General features: G+C 50.2%; 2 protein-coding genes across 2 annotated transcripts; one reads left to right on the top strand and one right to left on the bottom strand.

Moving 5' to 3' along the window:
* Positions 1 to 8,752: 8,752 nt before the first annotated feature.
* LOC128584202 (tubulin alpha-3 chain-like) lies at positions 8,753 to 14,044 on the top strand. The gene is made up of 4 exons (XM_053589200.1): positions 8,753 to 8,971; positions 9,742 to 9,890; positions 10,217 to 10,897; positions 13,088 to 14,044. The coding sequence occupies exons 1-4, from the start codon at positions 8,851 to 8,853 to the stop codon at positions 13,382 to 13,384; spliced, it is 1,248 nt and encodes a 415-aa protein (XP_053445175.1). The 5' UTR covers positions 8,753 to 8,850; the 3' UTR covers positions 13,385 to 14,044.
* A 142-nt stretch (positions 14,045 to 14,186) lies between these two features.
* On the bottom strand, positions 14,187 to 20,638 carry MZT2B (mitotic spindle organizing protein 2B). The gene is made up of 3 exons (XM_053589199.1): positions 20,338 to 20,638; positions 20,028 to 20,176; positions 14,187 to 14,502 (listed from the first exon to the last, which is right to left on the bottom strand). The coding sequence occupies exons 1-3, from the start codon at positions 20,499 to 20,501 to the stop codon at positions 14,345 to 14,347; spliced, it is 471 nt and encodes a 156-aa protein (XP_053445174.1). The 5' UTR covers positions 20,502 to 20,638; the 3' UTR covers positions 14,187 to 14,344.
* Positions 20,639 to 20,785: the final 147 nt, after the last annotated feature.

Here is a 20,785-nt window from a genome sequence, read left to right as displayed (position 1 = left end):
CTTTAGAGTGTAGCTTCTCATTTCCTGCTGCCAGCCACTTCAACTTGTACATTGAGCACTCTTTGACTCATGATGCCTTGTGACCACTTGTGTCTGTGCTGAGTCCCTCCATCAGCTGGATGCTAAGTCCTATGGAGCTCGCCTTCATGATGTCTCAGACACCTGCAGTTCCTGTCTCTCTGTCCCTGCGCTAATCAACACAAGCCCTGACTGCGTGCTGTACATGGCACTGGGCATGGAGTTAAAGATACCCAAACAAGTCCCTGCCCTCCAGAGATTCATATTCTCGTGACCTGGGAGACTATTAAAATATGAAGAGGTATGGTTCAGCATCTGTGGCTCAAGCAGCTAAGGCACCAGCCACATACACCTGAGCTGGTGGGTTCGAATCCAGTCCAGGCCTGTCGAACAACAATGACAACTGCAACCAAAAAAATAGCCAGGTGTTGTGGTGGGCGCCTGTGGTCCCAGCTACTTGGGAGGTGGAGGCAGGAGAATCACTTAAGCCCAGGAGTTGAGGTTTCTGTGAGCTTTGATGCCATGGCACTCTACCTAGGGGTGACAGCTTGAGGCTCTGTCTCTCTGTGTCTATCTGTCTCTCTCTCTCTCTCTCTCTCTCTCTCTCTCTATATATATATATATATATATGAATGAAGAGGTGTACAAGTGGCATTCCCAAACTCTACTTATGAAAAGCAAGCTGGTACAACCTATTTGAAAGGTGTATTATTATCCATCAAGGGCCTTAAAATTCCTTTGTCCTTTGATCAGATCATTCCACTAATCTACTCTACCGAAATAACCAGAGATACATAAGAAGATTCCTGTTAGGCCAAGTGCGGTGGCTAATGCGTGTAATCCCAGCACTCTGGGAGGCTGAGGCAGAGGGATTGCCTGAGCTCACAGGTTCACACCAGCCTGAGCCAGAGCAAGATCTCGTCTCTAAAAATAGCTGGTCATGGTGGTGGGCGCCGGTAGCCCCAGGTACTTAGGAGGCTGTTGCAAGAGGATCACTTGCATCCAAGTGTTTGAGGTTGCTGGGAGTTATGACTCATTGCACTCTACTGAGTCTTTTGAGACTTTGTCTCAAAAAAAAAAAAAAGATTCGTGTTTATCAAAAAGCTGCTTATGATAATGAAAATTTGAAATATCCAAATACCAGGGGATCCATTAACGAAGATTTGGAACTCTGCAAACATTAAAAGGCATGTGCTCAGAAAACATTTAACAATTCATGAAAATACACATGATTAATGTTAACTGAGGAAATTGGGATCCAAAACTCATATGGCTTTTCTAATAGTTCCTGAAAAGATAAATCAGAGAATTACCATATCACCAAACAATTCCACTCTAGAGAAATGAAGATATATGTCAATGTAAAAACTTGTATATAGAGGCCGATGCGGGTGGATTGCCTGAGCTCACAAGTTCAAGACCAGCCAGAACAAGAGCAAGACCCCATGTCTAAAAATAGCCAGACATTGTGGTGGGGCCTATAGTCTTAGCTACTTGGGAAGGTGAGGCAAGAGAACCGCTTGAGCCCAAGAGTTTGAGGTTGGTGTGAGCTGTGACACCACGGCACTCCACCAAGGGTTACAAAGTGAGACTCTGTGTCAAAAAAAATGAAAACACAAAACAAACAAAATTTGTATATGAATGTTCACAGCAGCATTATTTATGATATCCAGAAAGTGGAAATGCCCACCAATGGATAAATACAATGGGGCATAGGGCGGCACCTATGGCTCAAGGAGTAAGGTGCTGGCCCCAAATACAGGGTGGTGGGTTCAAGCCCGGCCTCGACCAAAAAAAAAAAACTACAATGGGGTATAACCCATATAATGAACTCAGCAATAAAAAGAAATGAAATTTGGAGTCATAAGAAGAAATGAAATTTGAGGTCATAAAAATGTTCTAGGCTCGGCACCTGTGGCTCAAGCGGCTAAGGCGCCAGCCATATGGCTGAGCTGGCGGGTTCAAATCCAGCCCGGGCCCACCAAACAACAATGACTGCTGCAACCAAAAAAAATAGTCGGGCATTGTGGCAGGCGCCTATACTCCCAGCTACTTGGGGGGCAAAGGCAAAAGAATTGCTTGAGCCCAGGAGCTGGAGGATGCTGTGAGCTGTGATGCCACAGCACTCTACTCAGGGTGACAGCTTGAGGCTCTGTCTCAAAAAAAAAAAAAGTTCTAATCAGCCCTAGTACATTCACTTTATAACAGCTGGCAATATTAAAGTTTCCTTTCTCTTTGTGGAAACTCTTAATTTCTATTAAGGTATCATGGATTTTTTTAAAATCAGTATTCATTACAAATGTCTTAGTGTGACTTAATTAATTTTTGCTAGGATCATTATTGATCAAGCAAATAAATTCCACAGTCATCTGGGAGAAACCAAAAAAATGTTTTAAAATTGATTGTGGTGGGCGGCGCCTGTGTCTCAGTGAGCAGGACTCCGGCCCTATATGCCGAGGGTGGTGGGTTGAAACCCAGCCCCGGCCAAACTGCAACAACAACAAAAATAGCCGGGCATTGTGGCGGGAGCCTGTAGTCCCAGCTACTCGGGAGGCTGAGGCAAGAGAATCGCTTAAGCCCAGGAGTTGGAGGTTGCTGTGAGCTGTGTGATGCCAGGGCACTCTACCAAGGGCCATAAAGTGAAACTCTGTGTCTACAAAATAAATAAATAAAATAAAATTGATTGTGGTGGTGATTGTGCAATTCTGTGAACATACTAAAATAAATTGAACGGTATGTTTTTTGTTTTTTTTCTTGTTCCTGAAATCTGTGATACAAAGAACAATGTATAGCCAATCGAAAGCTTACATTTTTGATGATGTGGTGAGCTGTGATGTGCCACTACATTCCAGCCTGGGTGACAGAGGAAGACCTTGTCCCTAAAAAACAAAAAAAGTAATAAAATAAAATATTGAAATGCACACGCACACACACACTACAACTGTCCTTGTAGCCAGGCAGGGTGGCTGTCACATGTAGTCCAAGCTAAATAAAATAAAAAAATAAACGTACTTGTAACTGGAGCTAATTCACGTGCATATTCATGGCAATTTGAATCTATGCTCCCAATTCCTTGAACTTGGCCCAAACAAACTCCTATTGATACTAATTTTGCCTCAGCTTCTTCCTTGTAGCTTCACCGCGAGAGGACTTCCCAGGAGGCCCCAAAGCACCTTCCACGACCCGGCTGCCTTCCCGCCAAACCTGCGCCCAATCAGAAAGCGCCACCACTCTGCCTTGAATGGCAACCAGTCAGAAGTGGTATCCCAGGCCTCGGCCCGCCCCCAGAAGTTCTGGCCCAATCGCCTTCGGTTATTGGCGGACCAATCCGCAGCAGCGTGCGCAGCGAGGCCGCGGCAGTTGGGCGCGCAGAGGCGGTGGCGGCGGTTGGGGTCTAGTGGCGGCGTTGGGCTGCAGCGGCGGAGCTCACCATGGTAAGGTGGGGCCGGGGCTGAGACTCTGCGGACTTGGGACGCGTTGGTCAGACGCCGGGCACGCTGGCCCCGCAGACACCCAGGCAGGAGGGCAGAAGAAGCCGGCCACGTGAGGCGGCCGGAAGGAAAGACCCCGGTGCTGGCCTCGGGGAGAAATGAGGCCAGAGAAGGCCCAGGGTGGGACACGGGGACGCTAGACTGGCCGTCTTGGGTCTGCGGGCCCGAGGACAGTGGTGACCTCAAAGGAGGTAGACAGGGAGTGTCCAGGGTAATGCAGGCGGCACCTGCCAGCGTCTTCCTAGAGATGAGGCAGGGAAGAGCCAGGTGGCAGCCGGATGTGCCAGGCGGGGCTTCAGTCGGTGCTGATGGCCTTGACTCGGAGGGGGACCAGTTGGTGCTCAGTGAGAACAGATAGCGCTGGGTTCCTGAAGACGGCAGGGCATCCTCAAGCTTTCTGGTCTCAGGATTCCTCTGTGCTATTAATGATTACAGAGGATTTGTGAGGTTTATAGCCATCAATATTTGCCAAATTAGAAATTAAAACTGAGTCTCGGCGTCGTAGCATAGTGGTTATGGTGCCAGCGACAGGCACCGAGGGTGGCAGGCTCGAATCCAGCCTGGGCCAGCTAAACAACAATGGCAACCAAAAAAATAGCCGGGCGTTGTGGCGGACGCCTGTAGTCCCAGCTACTTGGGAGGCTGAGGCAAGAGAATCGCTTAAGCCCAAGAGTTTGAGGTTGCTGTGAGCTGTGATACCACTGCACTCTACCGAGGGTGACACGGTAAGACTCTGTCTCAAAAAGAAAAGGAAAATTAAAACAGCTTTTAAAATTATGTTTTCATCCACTTGAAGCAACAGATCAACGTAAATAGCAGATAACCAAGTCTGAGTAGCCAGTTTTTCAGTTAGTCTTTCAAATAAAAATGGTGTCCCAGTAAAAAAAAGGCGGATATTTTAGCTTGCAACTCAAACAAATGCACTGGTACTTTTTCTCAAGACAGCTGTAGGTTATTATTGTTATTGTTTTTTTTTTTTTTTTGAGACAGAGCCTCAAGCTGTTGTCCTAGGTAGAGTGCTGTGGCATCACAGCTCACAGCAACCTCCCACTCCTGGGCTCAAGCAATTCTCCTGCCTCAGCCTCTCAAGTAGCAGGGACTACAGGCACCTGCCACAACACCTGGCTAATTTTTGGTTGCAGCCGTCGTCGTTTGGCAGGCCCAGGCTGGATTCAAACCCACCAGCTCAGGTGTATGTGGCTGGTGCCTTAGCTGCTTGAGCCACAGGTGCCGAGCCTTTTTTTTTTTTTTTTTGAGACAGTCTCACTATGTCACCCTCAGTAGAGTGGGTGACGTCATAGCTCACAGCAACGCAAACTCTTGGGCTCAAGAAGGTCTCTTGCCTCAGCCTCCCAAATAGCTGCAACTGCAGGCACCTGCCACAATGCCCAGCTATTTTTTGTTGCAGTTGTCATTATTGGTTAGCTGACCTGGGCCTGGTTCTAACCCTCCACCTTCAGTATATGTGGGTGGCATCATAACCACTGTGCTACGGGCCCTTAGCCACAGCTGGGGGTTATTATAGTATGTGCACAAGTGCTTTATGGGTACTCACTCTTTTTTTTTTTTTTTCTTTTTTTGCAGTTTTTGGCCAGGGCTGGGTTTGAACCCACCACCTCTGGTATATGGGGCCGGTGCCCTACTCCTTGAGCTACAGGCGCCGCCCTATGTGTACTCACTTTGAGATTTAAAATAATTTATATATATTTTATTTTATTTTTGTAGAGACAGAGTCTCACTTTATGGCCCTCGGTAGAGTGCCATGGCATCACACAGCTCACAGCAACCTCCAACTCCTGGGCTTAAGCGATTCTCTTGCCTCAGCCTCCCAAGTAGCTGGGACTACAGGTGCCCGCCACAACGCCCAGCTATTCTTTGGTTGCAGTTCAGCCGGGGCTGGGTTTGAACCCGCCACCCTCGGTGTATGGGGCCGGCGCCCTACCAACTGAGCCACAGGCACCGCCCAATAATTTATATTTTTATTGCTTCATTAATGACATTCTTAAATGAAACTTGACTTTTTTTTTTACCTTGATCTGTGCTAAGATGCCAGCAGTTTTACTCATCTTTGCTTATGCATCATTGGTGCAGATGTCAATATGGTAAAAAGGACTGGTGATATTGTCCAATTATGAAATTGTTTTTATTCTTTTGTACCCTGAAAAGGTCTATGGACCGTTAGGGGCCTGGGAACTCCACTAAGGACTGTTCCTAGGTAGGGGATCAGTAGAAACAATGGATATTTGACTGGAGGGCGGCAGCTTAAAGCAAAGAAAAGAGAGCAGGAAGGGCAGTCGCAGTCTTGGTACCCCTGACTTGCAGTTTTGCTTTCTGTGATTTCAGTAACCTGCAGTACAGAACAGGTTGAGAAAGAGAGACCACATTCACCTAATAACTTTTATTTAGTATATCGTAATTGTTTTATTATTAGTTATCACAGTTAATCTCTTACCATGAGTAATGCATAAGTTAAGCTTTATCAGAGGTATGTCTGAACAGGAAAGGATAGTATATATAGTGTTTGCTAGAATGTGGTTTCAGGTTTCAAACTTCTACAAAGGTCTTGGAATGTATCTTGTAAGTGTATTTTCAGATTTGGTGGCAGGAAGTGAGGCTTCTGGGTAAGTAGAGAACGAGGTCATCTACCTGGAGGACTTTGGTCTCGAGTTTGAAAAGAATAGACAAAGTTTCAAATAATGTTTTCACATAGGAGGTAGAGCTATCTAAAGAAAGGTAAAATTTAGCCAGGCTCAGTGGCTCACACCTATAATCTCAGCCCTTGGGAGACTGAGGTGGTGGATTGCCTAGGCTCACAAGTTCAACACCAGCCTGAGACAGAGCGAGACCTCGTCTCTAAAAATAGCCAGGCGGGCTTGGTACCTGTAACTCAGTGGCTAGGGCACCAGCCACATACACCAGAGCTGGCAGGTTCGAATCCAACCTGGGCCTGCCAAACAACAATGATAACTACAACCAAAAAATAGCTGGGCGTTATGGTGGGCGCCTGTAGTCCCAGCTATTTGGGAGGCTGAGACAAGAGAATCACTTAAGCCTAGGAGTTTGAGGTTGCTGTGAGCTATGACACCATGGCACTCTACCATGGGTGACAAAGTGAGACTCTGTCTCAAAAAATAAAAATAGCCAGGCATTGCGGCAGTTGCCTGTAGTTCCAGCTACTGGGAAGGCTGAGGCAAGAGAATCGCTTAAGCCTAGGAGTTTGAGGCTGCTATTGCTATGAGCTATGATGCCACGGCACTCTACCAGGGCGACAAAGTGAGACTCTTACCTCAAAAAAAAAAAAATGTAAAATTTGATGATTCAGGTGAAGTTGGGAGTTGAAAGTGAAGATTCTTTTTTTTTTTTTTTTGACAGTCTTGCTCTGTCACTCCACGTAGAGTGCAGGTAGTGTCATCATAGCTCACTGCAACCTGAAACTCCTGACTCAAGTGATCCTCCTTCTTTGGCTTCTCAAAGTGCTAGGATTATAGGCACCAGCCACTGCACCCGGCCTAAAGTGAGGAATGATTTTCCTGACTGCTTAAATTAGTTTCATTAGATAATCAGAGATGTAAGTGACCTTACAGACTACTCAGCTCCCCTACAACCATTTTGTAAATGAAACAATTTACAAAATGTGTAATGGTGTAAGGCCACAGAGCTTACTCTGATCTTGGTGGAGCAGGTGAGTAAAATGTCAAATCATGCATCCTGTGAAATTTAGGGTGTCTGGACTTACAGAAGGCAAAACAAATGACATGGATTTGAAAATGGTGGTGTTGGGTTGATTCTAAAGGACTTTTCCCAGAGTGTTGATGAATTTCTCCTCTGGAAGAGTGAGTTCTTAGGCACTAGAGTTCTTTCTGGAATGGAATGCTTCCTGCTGGTATGATGCTGTATTACATTCATCTTTTATGCTCCTGCAGACTCTGAGACTTGATATTATATAATAGAAAATAGGACTTCAAAGTGGGATTTTAGGTTAGAATTTAGAATGGGTGTGGTACCTCAAATTTTATTTGCTATTTGTATATTTGTGAGGATAACTTGTCTAAAATCAAACGAGTGGCTGGTGTGTTTACAGTTATGCTTCTAGCAGGAAAGCAATGGTACATTCTAAATAGGTACCTTAAGGAGAATCTTAAAAGGTATTCTTTGCAGGCAGCCGCCCATACCTCTGTGAGTAGGGCGCCGGCCACTTACACCAAGACTGATGGGTTTGAACCCAGCCTGGGCCTGCTAAAACAACGATAACTGCAACAAAAAAATGCTGGGCATTGTGGCAGGCAGCTGTAGTCCCAGCTACTTGGGAGGCTGAGGGAAGAGAATCGCTTAAGCCCAAGAGTTTGAGGTTGCTGTGAGCTGTGATGCCATGGCACTCTACCCAGAGTGACATAGTGAGACTTTGTCTCAAAAAAAAAAAAAAAAACAGAAAAGAAAAAGGTACTCTTTGTAAAGGTTTGGGCAGGGTTTTAACACATCACCAGAGGATAGTGCAGTGTCCCAGCACTTGTGATACCTAGGAGCCATTACACTCCTAGGCTTCAAGGGGTGAGGGGAGGAGTGGTTACCAGAAGTTGAGAAGGTGGTTTTATGAAGAGGGCCAATTGCACAAAGTTGTGGCCTTGATAAAGAAACTCAAGTAACCCATGGCAGTCTGAGAGGGAGCGAGCCAAGGAGTGAGCACCGTAACCACACCCTTCTCTAACCTCCCAGTCTTGGTGCTGTCTGCCATTGACCAAACCAACCAGAAGTTACAGGGCAAGGAAGCCCTCTGATACTGTACTCATGAGCACAGTCTGATAGAGAATGATAGGGGGTAAATCTAGAGGGGAAGACAGAAGACACACAGTGACCGCCTGGGCTTGGGTCGTGGACCTACTCCATTTTTCCTTCTCCAACTCTATTACCTTATCCTTTGGTCATGATGTAATTAAAAACTGCTACTAAGCATATTGCAGAGTTGATTATTGACACTTCATGGCTTCTAAGTTTTAAATTACTGTAATGTTTGTGTAATGGCAAACATTTTGGTTCTCGGGCCATGTTAGTAGCTAGGGAGGTTTAGAACAAATAGTTTTCATGGGAATAATGGATGATCTAAGCCTCCCAGGAAATAAAGACTGAGAAAGCCTTAGACACTGAGGCACTATACAAATATTAATTTATTATATTTTGCATGCCATATAATTTCAAATTGCCTTAAAGATAAATGAGTTCACATTTATGTTCTGATTCCCAGCGCGAGTGTATCTCTATCCACGTGGGGCAGGCGGGTGTCCAGATTGGCAATGCCTGCTGGGAACTGTACTGCCTTGAACACGGAATTCAGCCCGATGGACAAATGCCAAGTGACAAAACCATCGGTGGCGGCGATGACTCCTTCAACACGTTCTTCAGCGAGACAGGGGCTGGCAAGCACGTGCCCAGAGCAGTGTTTGTGGACCTGGAGCCCACTGTAGTGGGTAGGTGTTCAGGCACTAGATGGAGGCTTTCCTGGGGGTGGAGAGACTATCCCGATAAAGCCCCACGTGGGCTCCTTTGGATCCTTGTGGGGAAAGGGCAGGCTGGACAAGCATGTGTCTGTGGTGGTGTCAGGTAAGAAACTGAAAGGGTCACGTGTCTGTGGGACCCAGGCTTCCAATTTAGGAAAACCTGACATGCAGGGAACAGCTGCTTTGCCAGCAGTCTGGAGAGATTCACTCTGGCTGCCCCAGCCCCGTGTGCAAAAAAAAAAATCCCCATAGATCATTCATCTGATTCCTCTAGATTAGAAGCTCCAGGTAGTTTGTAAGGAGAGAGTACCTTTCAATGGCCTCCTAGGAGATGAAAGACTGTCACCTGACTGTGTGACCCAGACCACATACAGTGTCCTGAGGGGACTGTCCTGTAGAAGTCCGATTGACCTGGTGATTGCCAGTTTGTGAGGGATTTTAAAGTTACACTCTTTAATGTGGCTGTGGGTAGGAAAGAAATGTGTCCCTCAGAATTACGGGCATGGGGGTGTGAGAGCTTATTTCCCTTCGCTGGGAACTGCAAGCTGACTTTACCTTCTTGGAGCCATAAGTAGCATTTTTGGTTTGCGCATCACACAGAGACATTTTCCCAAGACACTCCCAGAGTTGAACAACAAAGAATAAGATGTGCTCTGTAGAGGTGCATAGTCCCCGAATGCATGCGTCTTGGTGAGTACTGCAGAGGTGAAAGACTCAGAGCACGCTTTGTCTCTTTGTAGATGAAGTGCGCACAGGGACCTACAGGCAGCTTTTCCACCCAGAGCAGCTGATCACCGGGAAGGAAGACGCAGCCAATAATTATGCCAGAGGCCATTACACCATCGGCAAGGAGATTGTGGACCTGGTCCTGGACCGGATCCGCAAACTGGTAAGAAGTACACTAAGAAGGCTTCATGTAGACCTCTTCTTGGATGGGAGGGCAGGCCTTGGGTTGCACAGGGGAGGTGGTTGTGGCAAATATTAGACCAGCATCCCGAGTCCGACTTAGTCTACAACAGTCTTGCTGTGAAGTGTGTGTGGCGATGCATCCGTAGATCTTTACCACCTGCCTTTTTTGCTTCCAAGTGTAAAGTGTGTCCATTAGGGATGATTTGAATCCGTATTAACCTGCAGAGGCAGAGAGGTGACGCTGGCTTGTCGGGGGGGTTGTGGTGTGGCTTCTGTAGGCATTGGCTGACGTCTGGTTTCTCTCAGGCGGATCTGTGCACAGGACTGCAGGGCTTCCTCATCTTCCACAGCTTCGGGGGTGGCACCGGCTCTGGGTTCGCATCTCTGCTCATGGAGCGGCTGTCGGTGGACTACGGCAAGAAATCCAAGCTGGAATTTGCCATCTACCCAGCCCCCCAGGTTTCCACGGCCGTGGTGGAGCCCTACAACTCCATCCTGACCACTCACACGACCCTGGAGCATTCTGACTGTGCCTTCATGGTGGACAACGAAGCCATCTATGACATATGTCGGCGCAACCTGGACATCGAGCGTCCCACATACACCAACCTCAACCGTCTGATTGGGCAGATCGTGTCTTCCATCACGGCTTCCTTGCGGTTCGATGGGGCCCTGAATGTGGACTTGACAGAATTCCAGACCAACCTGGTGCCGTACCCCCGCATCCACTTCCCCCTGGCCACCTACGCCCCAGTCATCTCAGCCGAAAAGGCCTATCACGAGCAGCTGTCCGTGGCTGAGATCACCAATGCCTGCTTTGAGCCTGCCAATCAGATGGTCAAGTGTGATCCTCGCCATGGCAAGTACATGGCCTGCTGCATGTTGTACAGGGGGGACGTGGTCCCCAAAGATGTCAACGCGGCCATCGCCACCATCAAGACTAAGCGTACCATCCAGTTTGTGGACTGGTGTCCAACTGGATTTAAGGTAAGAGTGGAAGAAGTTGGATCCTTGTACCTGTCAGCCAGCAGCAGGCCATGCTGCCCTTATGGGCCCATGTCCTTTTAGGAAGACTGCACCTGTTTTGTTGGTGAGGCTTTTGGTGATAAATTAGGAAAGCACAGTGATACTTTTATTTTGTGTTATTTTTTGAATTTTATTACTATGTTATCACTTTCTGTATCTGTGGTGAGCTTTTTTTTTTTCAGAGTAGGGTATTTTTTTCAAGGATTTTTATGTCCCTTGTTAGCTGATAGAATTAATATAGAAAATGTAGGGTAAACTCAGAAATACAGAAATTTTTATTTTTATTTGGGTGATTCATGTGAATATCATAGATCATTTAATTTTTTGAGACATAGTCTCACTCTGTTGCCCAGGCTAGAGTGCCATGGCATCAACCTAGCTCACAGCAACCTCACCTCCTAGGTTTAAGCAATTTTCCTGCCTCAGCCTCCTAAGCAGCTGAGACTACAGGTGCCCACCATAACACCTGCTAATTTTTCTATTTTTAGTAGAGACTGGGTTTCACTCGTTTTTTGTTTTTTTGAGTGGGGGGTTCACTCTTGCTTAGGCTGGTCTTGAACTGTTGAGCTCAAGGGATCCTCCTGCGTTGGCCTCATAGAGTGCTGGGATTACAGGCGTGAGCCACCATGCCTGGGCAGTGTAGATATTTTAAGTTGGGCGTTATCATTAACAGACTGCTCTTACTAAGTCCTACTTCATTCTCTAGAGCTGTAGAAATTAACTCAAATTTATTTATTTATTTATTTTTTTTTTTTTTTGAGACAGTCTCAAGCTGTTGCCTTGGGTAGAATGCCATGATGTCACTGCTCACAGCAACCTCCAACTCCTGGGCTTCTCTTGCCTCAGCCTCCCAAGTATCTGGGACTACAGGCACCCACCACAATGCCTGGTTATTTTTTGGTTGTAGTTGTCATTGTTGTTTGGCAGGTGCAGGCTGGGTTCGAACCCACCAGCTCTGGTGCATGTGGGTAGCGCCCTATCCATTTGAGCCACAGGTGCTGAGCCATTAACTCAAATTTAAATATGGTATGGAGTATTTGATGTAAAGAGAAAATATGAATCTTTTTGTGACAAAAATGGCAACCTCTTTATTTCTTTGTTGGTAAACCTGGTAATAATGGCTTTAATTTGCTTTAAACACAAAACATGCACTGATTTGCCAGTGATCCATGATAGAAACCTTACTGTCACTTCTTAGCTTTCCCAGTAGCTGATTACCCAGTCCTGTCCATTCTGTGTCTCAGGTCTGTGTGTCCTCATGCGTTGCTTCTTGTGACCCTCACTGCTCCTGGGGCACTGCAGCAGTTCCTCTAGGAACTCTTCCTCTCCTACAGGGGTTAGCATGGTTGGTGGGGCAGCCACCTCATTGGTATGCAAGGTTCCACCTGGATACAGCCGGCTCCCTTCATTTACATGGAGCTTTGTTCTGTAGCAGCAGTTGAGTAGTTGTGACAGAGACCACATAGCCTGTAAAGCCTAGAATTTGTACTGTTGCACCCCTTTCCAAACAAGTTTGCTGACCCCTGCTCTGGCTGACTCCAAACTGCTGCCAAAACCTCCAGTCGTGCTATTCCCGGCTCTGACACCTGGAATGCCTCCTCCTTTGGTCCTTACCATGGAATGTCACCCCCCCACTGGAGCAGCACATAGATCTCCTCTGGTGGCAACATTCACATGACCTTTTGACTGTTGGTCTGTGACTTCTGCATCTGTCCATAGTGATGTCACAGTTGTATGCCCTGAATCCACTTGGATGGAGAAAGTTCCAGCCTTAGAAATTCATCACTTTTGTTAAAGCTTTGGAGTAAATAATTGACAGAGAAGACAAGGCCATGTACAATTTCAGAAGGAAGACAGAGTCCCTTCACCTGGGCAGCTATCATGTGTCACAGTTGCTAGGATACAGCCCTCCGGGCAGCTTGGGACTGAGCCATTGTGGCCCACTCCAAGGCTCCTCTTTCCCTGCTTTTTCCTTGTCTGGAACCACCACCTTCTGCCCAGCACCCTACCTGGTGCTATAAGGTGAACTATAGGGTGAACTGAGCATTCAGTGACTAATAGGGTGAACTGAGCATTCTCCCTGGTCACCAAGGGCACATACAGTGTGGTTCTGGAAAGACCTTCACACGTTTTCTTCCCCTTCTCCCTCAGGTGGGCATTAACTACCAGCCCCCCACGGTTGTCCCCGGAGGTGACTTGGCCAAGGTGCAGCGGGCCGTGTGCATGCTGAGCAATACCACCGCCATAGCTGAGGCCTGGGCGCGGCTGGACCACAAGTTCGATCTTATGTACGCCAAGCGGGCCTTTGTGCACTGGTACGTGGGAGAAGGAATGGAGGAGGGTGAGTTCTCGGAGGCCCGCGAAGACCTGGCAGCTCTCGAGAAGGATTATGAAGAAGTGGGGGTGGATTCTGTGGAAGCTGAAGCTGAAGAAGGGGAGGAATACTGAGGGGAGGGTGTGGCAGGCACACCCCTCTTCCACACTCTCCTGCTACCCCTCAGCACGGCTGCTCTCAAGTTTTTTACAATTAAAGTTTCTGTCTAAAAGCAAAAGCTTTTCCTGTCGTGCTGCTTGGTTCTGCCTGCAGTAGCGCTGTCTGGGCCCCAGAGCCCAGACAGCCTGCGTTGCTGGCGTGGTGCTGAGGTCCAGTACTGCCGTACAAGTCTAAGGGGCCACTGCTGAAGTGACTTTACTTGGAGGAAATACTTAGTACGTCAAAGCCAAGGTTTCAAGGTATAAAGGTTTATCATGCTCAAGGAAAGCTGAGTCAGGATTTCAATTGAATTTGCTATTTTGGGACTCCTCTGTGGATGGGACATGCAGACTGAAGTGTAAGAGCTCAGAACTGCAGAGTTTAAATCCAAGATCTGTGGATGGGGATGTCCAGGAAATCCCTAAAACCACAGATCCCATGTGTAAGGCTAGGACATTTTGGAAGAAAGCGTTATTGAATTCTCCATGGCACTCAGGATCCACAGGTCACAGCATGCCCATGATGACCTGCCCAATCTAATGTAATCTGGAAGGTAGCATCCTCCCTCTGAGCTCACTGTGTCTTGGCACTGTCAGTGGGCTTGGCTGTACCTTTTGCTTTGAGTGAAGTGTGTTGATGACTGTTTATAAAAGACCTGTCAATACATTTATTTTCTCTCAGACTTAAAAATGGGGGCCAGGAAGTTATCCAAGTTTAAGTCACTTGGTGAGTTCAGCTATAGCATGACCAGGACCAGCACAAAGAACTCATTCTAAGTCTTTGTACCTTAATTTATTCAAAAGTGATAGAGAACATCTGATCTAGACCCTCTGCTGTTCAGAATGGTTTATCATCACCTGATTGGAATACCACACAGCCTTTGCTGGGAGGATGCGGAGCCTCAGCAGGCCTGTGTGTGTCAAGCCCTGACAGTCCTAGGAGCTGCTCCGGGTAGGGCTCTTGCCAGGCCCGCCCACCTTGGGCAGCCTGGTGGCACTGGGCTGGCGGGGTGTCCTCTGGCTGGGTCCTTCCCGGCCGCTGCGTTCTGCCAGGCCTGGTGTTCCACCGAGCATGGTGCCGCCTTTGTTTCTCCCTGAGGACACACAACATAGAGGTTAGAAAAGGCAAGTGTGCTCACAGCAGCCCTACTATATGTGTGACAGCATTTGTGTCTGTGTTTCTGTCAAAGCCATTTCTACTGCAGACCCTATGTCTAACTCCTCAAGTCCTGAGGCACAGGAGATAGCTCATCCCAGAGAAAACCCTGGCAGTATGCGGGGCCGTGTTAGCATGTGACCCAGGGAGAAGCTTGGAAGGAGCAACTGGGAATGTCTGAGAAGCACACACATCATGGCCTGTATAGGGAAGAGGAGCTAGTCTGGTCACACTTGGCTGGGACAGCGTATGTGGTTGGCCCCACTCCCTGTGCAGAGGGCTTGAACAAACCTATGAACAACCACGATGGACCCTCCCTCTGAGCAGCCCCAACCAGACTGACAGGAAGCACAGCATTCGCTAAGTACTTCAGTCAGGCTTCTGATCTTGGAAGCACTTTCTCCCATTTTCCTACCAAAGTATTCTGTGAACACAGTACTAAGCCTCTTACTCTCACTTTCTCAGATTTTCCTGAGTATTCTTCAAACACAGTATTAAGCCTCTTACTCTTGGATTTAGCCACTGGATTTCATGATTGGGTTCCTGCTGAGACTTCTACTATTTCATACTTGGATGAAGACCACCAGTTCTGATTTCCCTTCATTTATAATTTCCTTATTCTCTACTTTTCAGAAAAGATAGCCAGAGAACCCCTCAACCACAGTTGGGCTGAAGCTTTTTTTTTTTTTTTTGAGACAGTCTTATGTCATCCTCGGTAGAGTAATGTGGCGTCACAGCTCACAGCAACCTCAAACTCTTGGGCTTAAGCAATTTTCTTGTCTCAGCCTCAGACTACAGGCGCCCACCAATTTTTTTGGTTGCAGTTGTTAAGCAGGCCCGGGCTGGGAGCATGACACCAATGTAACTGTAAGCCATGGAAGACATTCAGAAAGCCATGCTGGAACCTCTAGGAGTCACACACTCTCATGGTCAATGGGTCTAAGTGGGGAGCCCTATTCAGGCCTCATCTTATGCAAGGAGAGGTGACCTATAGCAGCAAGGCTACAGGCCTGAAAATAACAGCCTGCAGGACCTGAGGTGGAGGATGGGACAGTGCCGCACAGTGGAAGGACCAGCTTTACTCAACCTGGTCCCTTGGGGTGGGGTCACTGAGTTGGATGGGCTGGAGGAAGGGCTGAGCCAGGTGTGACTAGGGACGGGGGTAGAGGGAGGGGGCAACTGATACACTCAGCCCTGATCCCTAAGACAGTGCCTCATGCTCTTCTAGATCTGGGAGCCCTGAAGCCAATCGGTGGCCACTCTGCATTTTGTGACCCCCAGGTAAGTAAATCCTCCCAGTGCAGCAGTCTCCCAGCCTCCTATAATTACGGAGTCCCTGAAACTGGGTAGTGGCCAGACCAGAATGGGATCAGCTCTATCCCTTACCCTTGGTGTGGCCTATGAGAGCCAAACTCTCCCTGTCCACTGCTGGGCAGAGCTGGGGGATGAGGATTTCTCCCCTTCTGCTGGTCCCCAAGGGTGGTTTTTGTTCTCTCACAATGGGAATGCTACCTCACAACACCATGGGAAAGAACAGAGACTGGGTAAAGGAGCGGTGAGAGAACCCAGAGAGGGATTGAAAACACCTCCAGCCCTGCTCTAGGATCGAAGACAGTCACTGTGTCAACTCTTAAATGTCACGATGGCTGGTGGCCAAAACCTCCACAGGCACACAAGCTGTCCTGGTGGGAGCCAACTCAGCTCCCCTAGAGGATGGATGACAGGGTTTGTGGCCAGAGCAGGAGGCCAGGGTGGTCCGGAAGGTCTGAGCTGTCACTAGCCAGTGTTCCTGCCCTCTCTGGTCAGGCACACAGAAAAGACCTAATCAGAGCTTCCAGAACACGTAGACCTAGTGGCTGCAACAGACACACAACATGGAAGGGCACCTGTGCACTCCTAACTCCCAGCTCCGCCCTGTGGCTGTGTCCATAGACCCCTCCCCTGACACACAACCTTGACTGGGGGATGTTGGGAAAAGCTGTAAGTGGATGTATAGGAGCTGGACTGTACAACAGGAATATGATATGAACCAGATACCTTTTTTATTAGAGATAGTCTGCTTTGTTGCCCAGGCTGGAGTGCAGTGGTTGATCATAGCTCACCACAGCCTCCAACTCCTAAGCTCAAGGAATCCTCCTGCCTCAGCCTCCTGAGTGGCTGGGACTGGAGATGCTATATTGCCTAGGCTGACAACTCTTGAACTCTTGGCCTCAAGCGATTCTCCTGCTCCGGCTTCCCAAAATGCTGGGATTACAAGTGTGAACCACTGTGTCAAGCCCACATACCTAATTTTAAATTTTTTAACAGTTTCGTAAAAATTTAAAGTAACTGTAAGCTATTATTCCTTTTAAAACAAGAGAGAGAGTGGTCCTTCACTCAAATAATAGATGCTGCATTCGTTTTTGTACCAATCGCTCACCATCCACCATGTGCTTTCAGAGTGTCGCAGCTATACCAGCCATGGCGTGGCTTGGGGCTCCCCAACCCCCTTCAGGCAGCATAGCTGTTAGTCATGCCTCCCACACACCAAATGTCATCTGTTCTGGAGAGACATCTTTTTTTTTTTTTTTTTGTACAGACAGAGTCTCACTTTATGGCCCTCGGTAGAGTGCCGTGGCCTCACACAGCTCACAGAAACCTCCAAGTCCTGGGCTTAAGCGATTCTCTTGCCTCAGCCTCCCAAGTAGCTGGGACTACAGGCGCCTGCCACAACGCCCGGCTATTTTTTGGTTGCAGTTTGGCCAGGGCCAGGTTTGAACCCGCCACCCTCAGTATATGGGGCCACCCTCGGTATATGGGGCCGGCGCCTCACCGACTGAGCCACAGGCGCCACTGAGAGACATCTTTTTAAACTTAAAGACGCTCAGCAGAATTTAATCTTCTCTCAATGACTCCAGCCCCTCGCCATGACAAGCATCACCTCTCTGTGCTTCTGGGGTCTTTTGTGTCCAATTCTCTGCTGCGTGTGAGCCTGTTGTGGTAGTCCCCTTGGGCCACCTAGAAGGCTGGGGACAGAAACCCAGATGTCCTGCTGTGCCTGCTGCAGCTCAGAGCCAGCCTGAGTGGGGCTGGCCCATGGCCCAGAGCCACTGCACACCTCAGTCTATGGGAAAGCTATGGCCACTACACTCAAGGCTGGGTCACTCTGAGTCCCCTTATTTTCTCTACCCTATATTATGCCATTAACAGGGCAGCTGGAAGATCTATGTGGTCAGAGGCTGTGACACTCAGGCCTCAGATACCTCTAGTGGCCTCTGCCTCAGTCTCAGCACTCCCAGGGAGGCCCTTGTCTGCCCCACTGGGCATGCCCCCAGGGCTTCCCCAGCCTCACTCCTTACCTTCCAAGCCTAGCAGGACCAGGGCCAAGGCTATGCCTCTAATACTGAGCCCTTGAGAAGCAAATGACCCCGAGAGGCCCAGGACTCCAGGCTACTCCTGTCCTTGTGCTAGGGGCTTCCTCCCCACCTCAGGGCCCCACTCACTGTCTCCACACCCATGTTCCCATTGCTGTGCCCTCCTCACTCCCCTCTTCCTGCCCCAGGTCCAGTAGCACCTGGGCAGCACATGATGCTGGGCACCTCTGCCCTATCCCTCTCACCCCTTAGCTGGCAGGGCTGCAGCGCCTCCTCCCCACCCTCCCCTGTTTAGCCCTTGCTGCTGTGGCTCTGAAGCCTCTCGAGGAGGGACAGGGCATTACTGTTCTCCACCTGGCCACATCTCTCACCAAACCAAGTGTGTCCCATCTCACATTCCTGCCATGCTCAGTGCTGAAAGCTGGCCCAAAACCCAGAGCCACCCTGGAATAAGGAGCAATGTCCCCCTGAGTGCTGAGCACTATGTACTCAGTTCCTCCCAGCCTCTTGAAACCTGCCCCTCACCTCATGTCAGCCTGTGGTCCACCCACCTGCACCTGCCCCTCACTGGGCCTGAGCTCCAGGGGCACCTAGAGCAGGGAGGTGCGCCATCTGGGGACAGGTGTGGAGGAGGGGCGACCAGGGTACCCCTGGAGTCTCATATCTGGGTCCCCCACCCCACCTCAAATGGTGATGCCTAGACAAGACCTCCAAGAATCAGGCAGGAAAGGAGACTCTTTCCAGGGTGGCTCATGGGACACGCATACATCATCTGGTGCTGCCCAGGAGGCATGGAGGAGGCATGACCATCTGTTTCAGTCTCCAGATTCCCCATGCAGGTGGAGGACAGCTTCTAAGAGGCCCGGGTGTTACACTGAGGCTGTGCTCTCCATGGCACACCACACCGTCCCCTGCCTGATGTTCTCAGGGCACTTTCCAGGGATCACGTCTTGCTTGCCAGAGTCAGCCTCTGGGGTGCAGGGGTGTTAGGCCCATCCCTGGACATCAGCCTGACTGCACATTCCAGAAGTGCCCTGTCTCTAAGTCCATGCCCTGTCTCTAAGTCCTATAGCACTGATGGCCTGCCTGGTTCTGCCCTTGCAGCTCAGAGCTGCTCAGGCCTCCTGGAGACACTGCAATTTCCATGGAAACGAGAGTACACCAACCCCCAGAGAAAAGCCAATAAATATGACCTGCAAAAGGAGAGAACTGGGGGGCCCTGGAGAGAGAGGCGAGTGTGTGGCAGCTGGGCCATGGAGCAGAACTGGAGAGGCCTCAGGCCGCCAGCCCGAGGAAAGGGAGGGCCTTGCAGGGGGCATACTGCTCCTGGCAAAGAGAAAGGCCTCTCGAGGTCAGATAGAGACACAAACAGAGCAGTCAGAGGGTGGGTCACTGAGGAGGCCGGAGTGTGGGTGCCCAGGGCTGCTCCAGGCAGGGGGCATGGGCACCCAGGGCCCTGGCACTCCCGTCTATGGGGAGGCCTGACCACTACCCCCACTCAGGATGCCTGTGCCAGTGTCCTCACACTTCTAGGCATGGAGCCTGCCATGAACTTCCATCCATTTGCTTGGGGGGGAGAGAGGGGTTCTGCTGCATTTCAGAAGGTTTTAAATAGCTATAGAATGCAGAACCAACATGCAGGAAAGATGAGCTGGAGCAGGAACCAGACACCACTCTGACATACTTTCTCCCCTAGTTATGCCCACGGAGAGTGAGGAAGCTCTCAGGCCTCTACACCCTGAGAGGAGTTCCAGGGCAGCCAGGAGCTCACGCTCATTCTCGTCCTGTGGTTCTCAGATGGAAGCTGGTCAGGCTCCTGGGCAAGACCTGGGGTACTGGGTGGCGGCAAGGCCGCAGGACAGGGACCAAAGCCGTGTTTGTGGGAGGAAGGCAGGAATGAGTGAGGCAGAGCCTGCTCCCACCATCCCGGGGCACCCACGCTGCGTCCACCTGCCCTCAACATACATTCCCAAGGGCAGCAACGAGGCCAGGGACTGGAGCCCACGGATGGGCCCTGCAGGTCCTGGTTAAAGACTGACGGGCCTGACCACTCAGGGCCCAGCCTGCCCTCCTCCCGCCCTGGGCACCGAGCGCCCGGCCCAGCTCTGACCTCGGGGCTCAGGAGCGCTCGCCGCGGGCAGAGACGCGGCTGCAGGGTCCTGGGGCTCGCTCGCCAACCTCTGCCCCGCACACATGGATTTGAGCATCTGGAACACGGCAAGGGGGGCCACGTTCAGCTTGAGCAGGTCCACCAGGATCCTGGCGAGAACAAACGCGGTGCGCAGTGAGCCCTCCCCGCCACGGGCCGGGCCTCCCCAAGGACGGCGACCAGGGAGGAGGCGCTTCTAGACCGGCGGGCCGGGACCGGGGGCCGGAGGGCGGGAGAGCAGGGGTGTTGGGGCCGCCCCACGCTCGCTCACTTGAACACGTCGGGGTCGATGGCGCCGCCCGCCGCCTGCGCCAGTTCGTACAGCTCCATCTCCTCAGCGCTCAGCACCTTCTTGCGCCGCAGCGCGAGCTTCTGCCGCGCCGCCTCCAGCCCCGGGGCCGACCCCGGCCCAGGCCCGGCGCCCGGCGCCGCCATTCGCGCGGCCCGCGGGAGGTGCGCGCCCCGCCCCACAGCGCCCCCTACCGTCCCGCCCCCAGGCCGCCCCAGCGCGAGGGTGGGCCTGGGACAGGCGGCGCCGTCGTCCGACCCCCAGCTTCACTGAGCGCCAGCTGTAGGGTAACGTCGCGGGCGCCGTGGCGGACCGCAGAGGCCCGCTCCTCGGGTGTCAGGATTTTTCTGAGAGACCGTACTGATCGTGCTTGCTTAGAGAGCAGCAGCCAGCGCACCGCCAAGCCCCTACCGGGCACTCCACACGTGGC

This window comes from Nycticebus coucang, chromosome 4 (genome assembly GCF_027406575.1).
Source record: "Nycticebus coucang isolate mNycCou1 chromosome 4, mNycCou1.pri, whole genome shotgun sequence".
Lineage (NCBI taxonomy): Eukaryota > Metazoa > Chordata > Mammalia > Primates > Lorisidae > Nycticebus > Nycticebus coucang.
The sequence above is the reverse complement of the archived record's forward strand: the minus strand, read 5'-3'. Positions and strand labels throughout refer to the sequence as shown.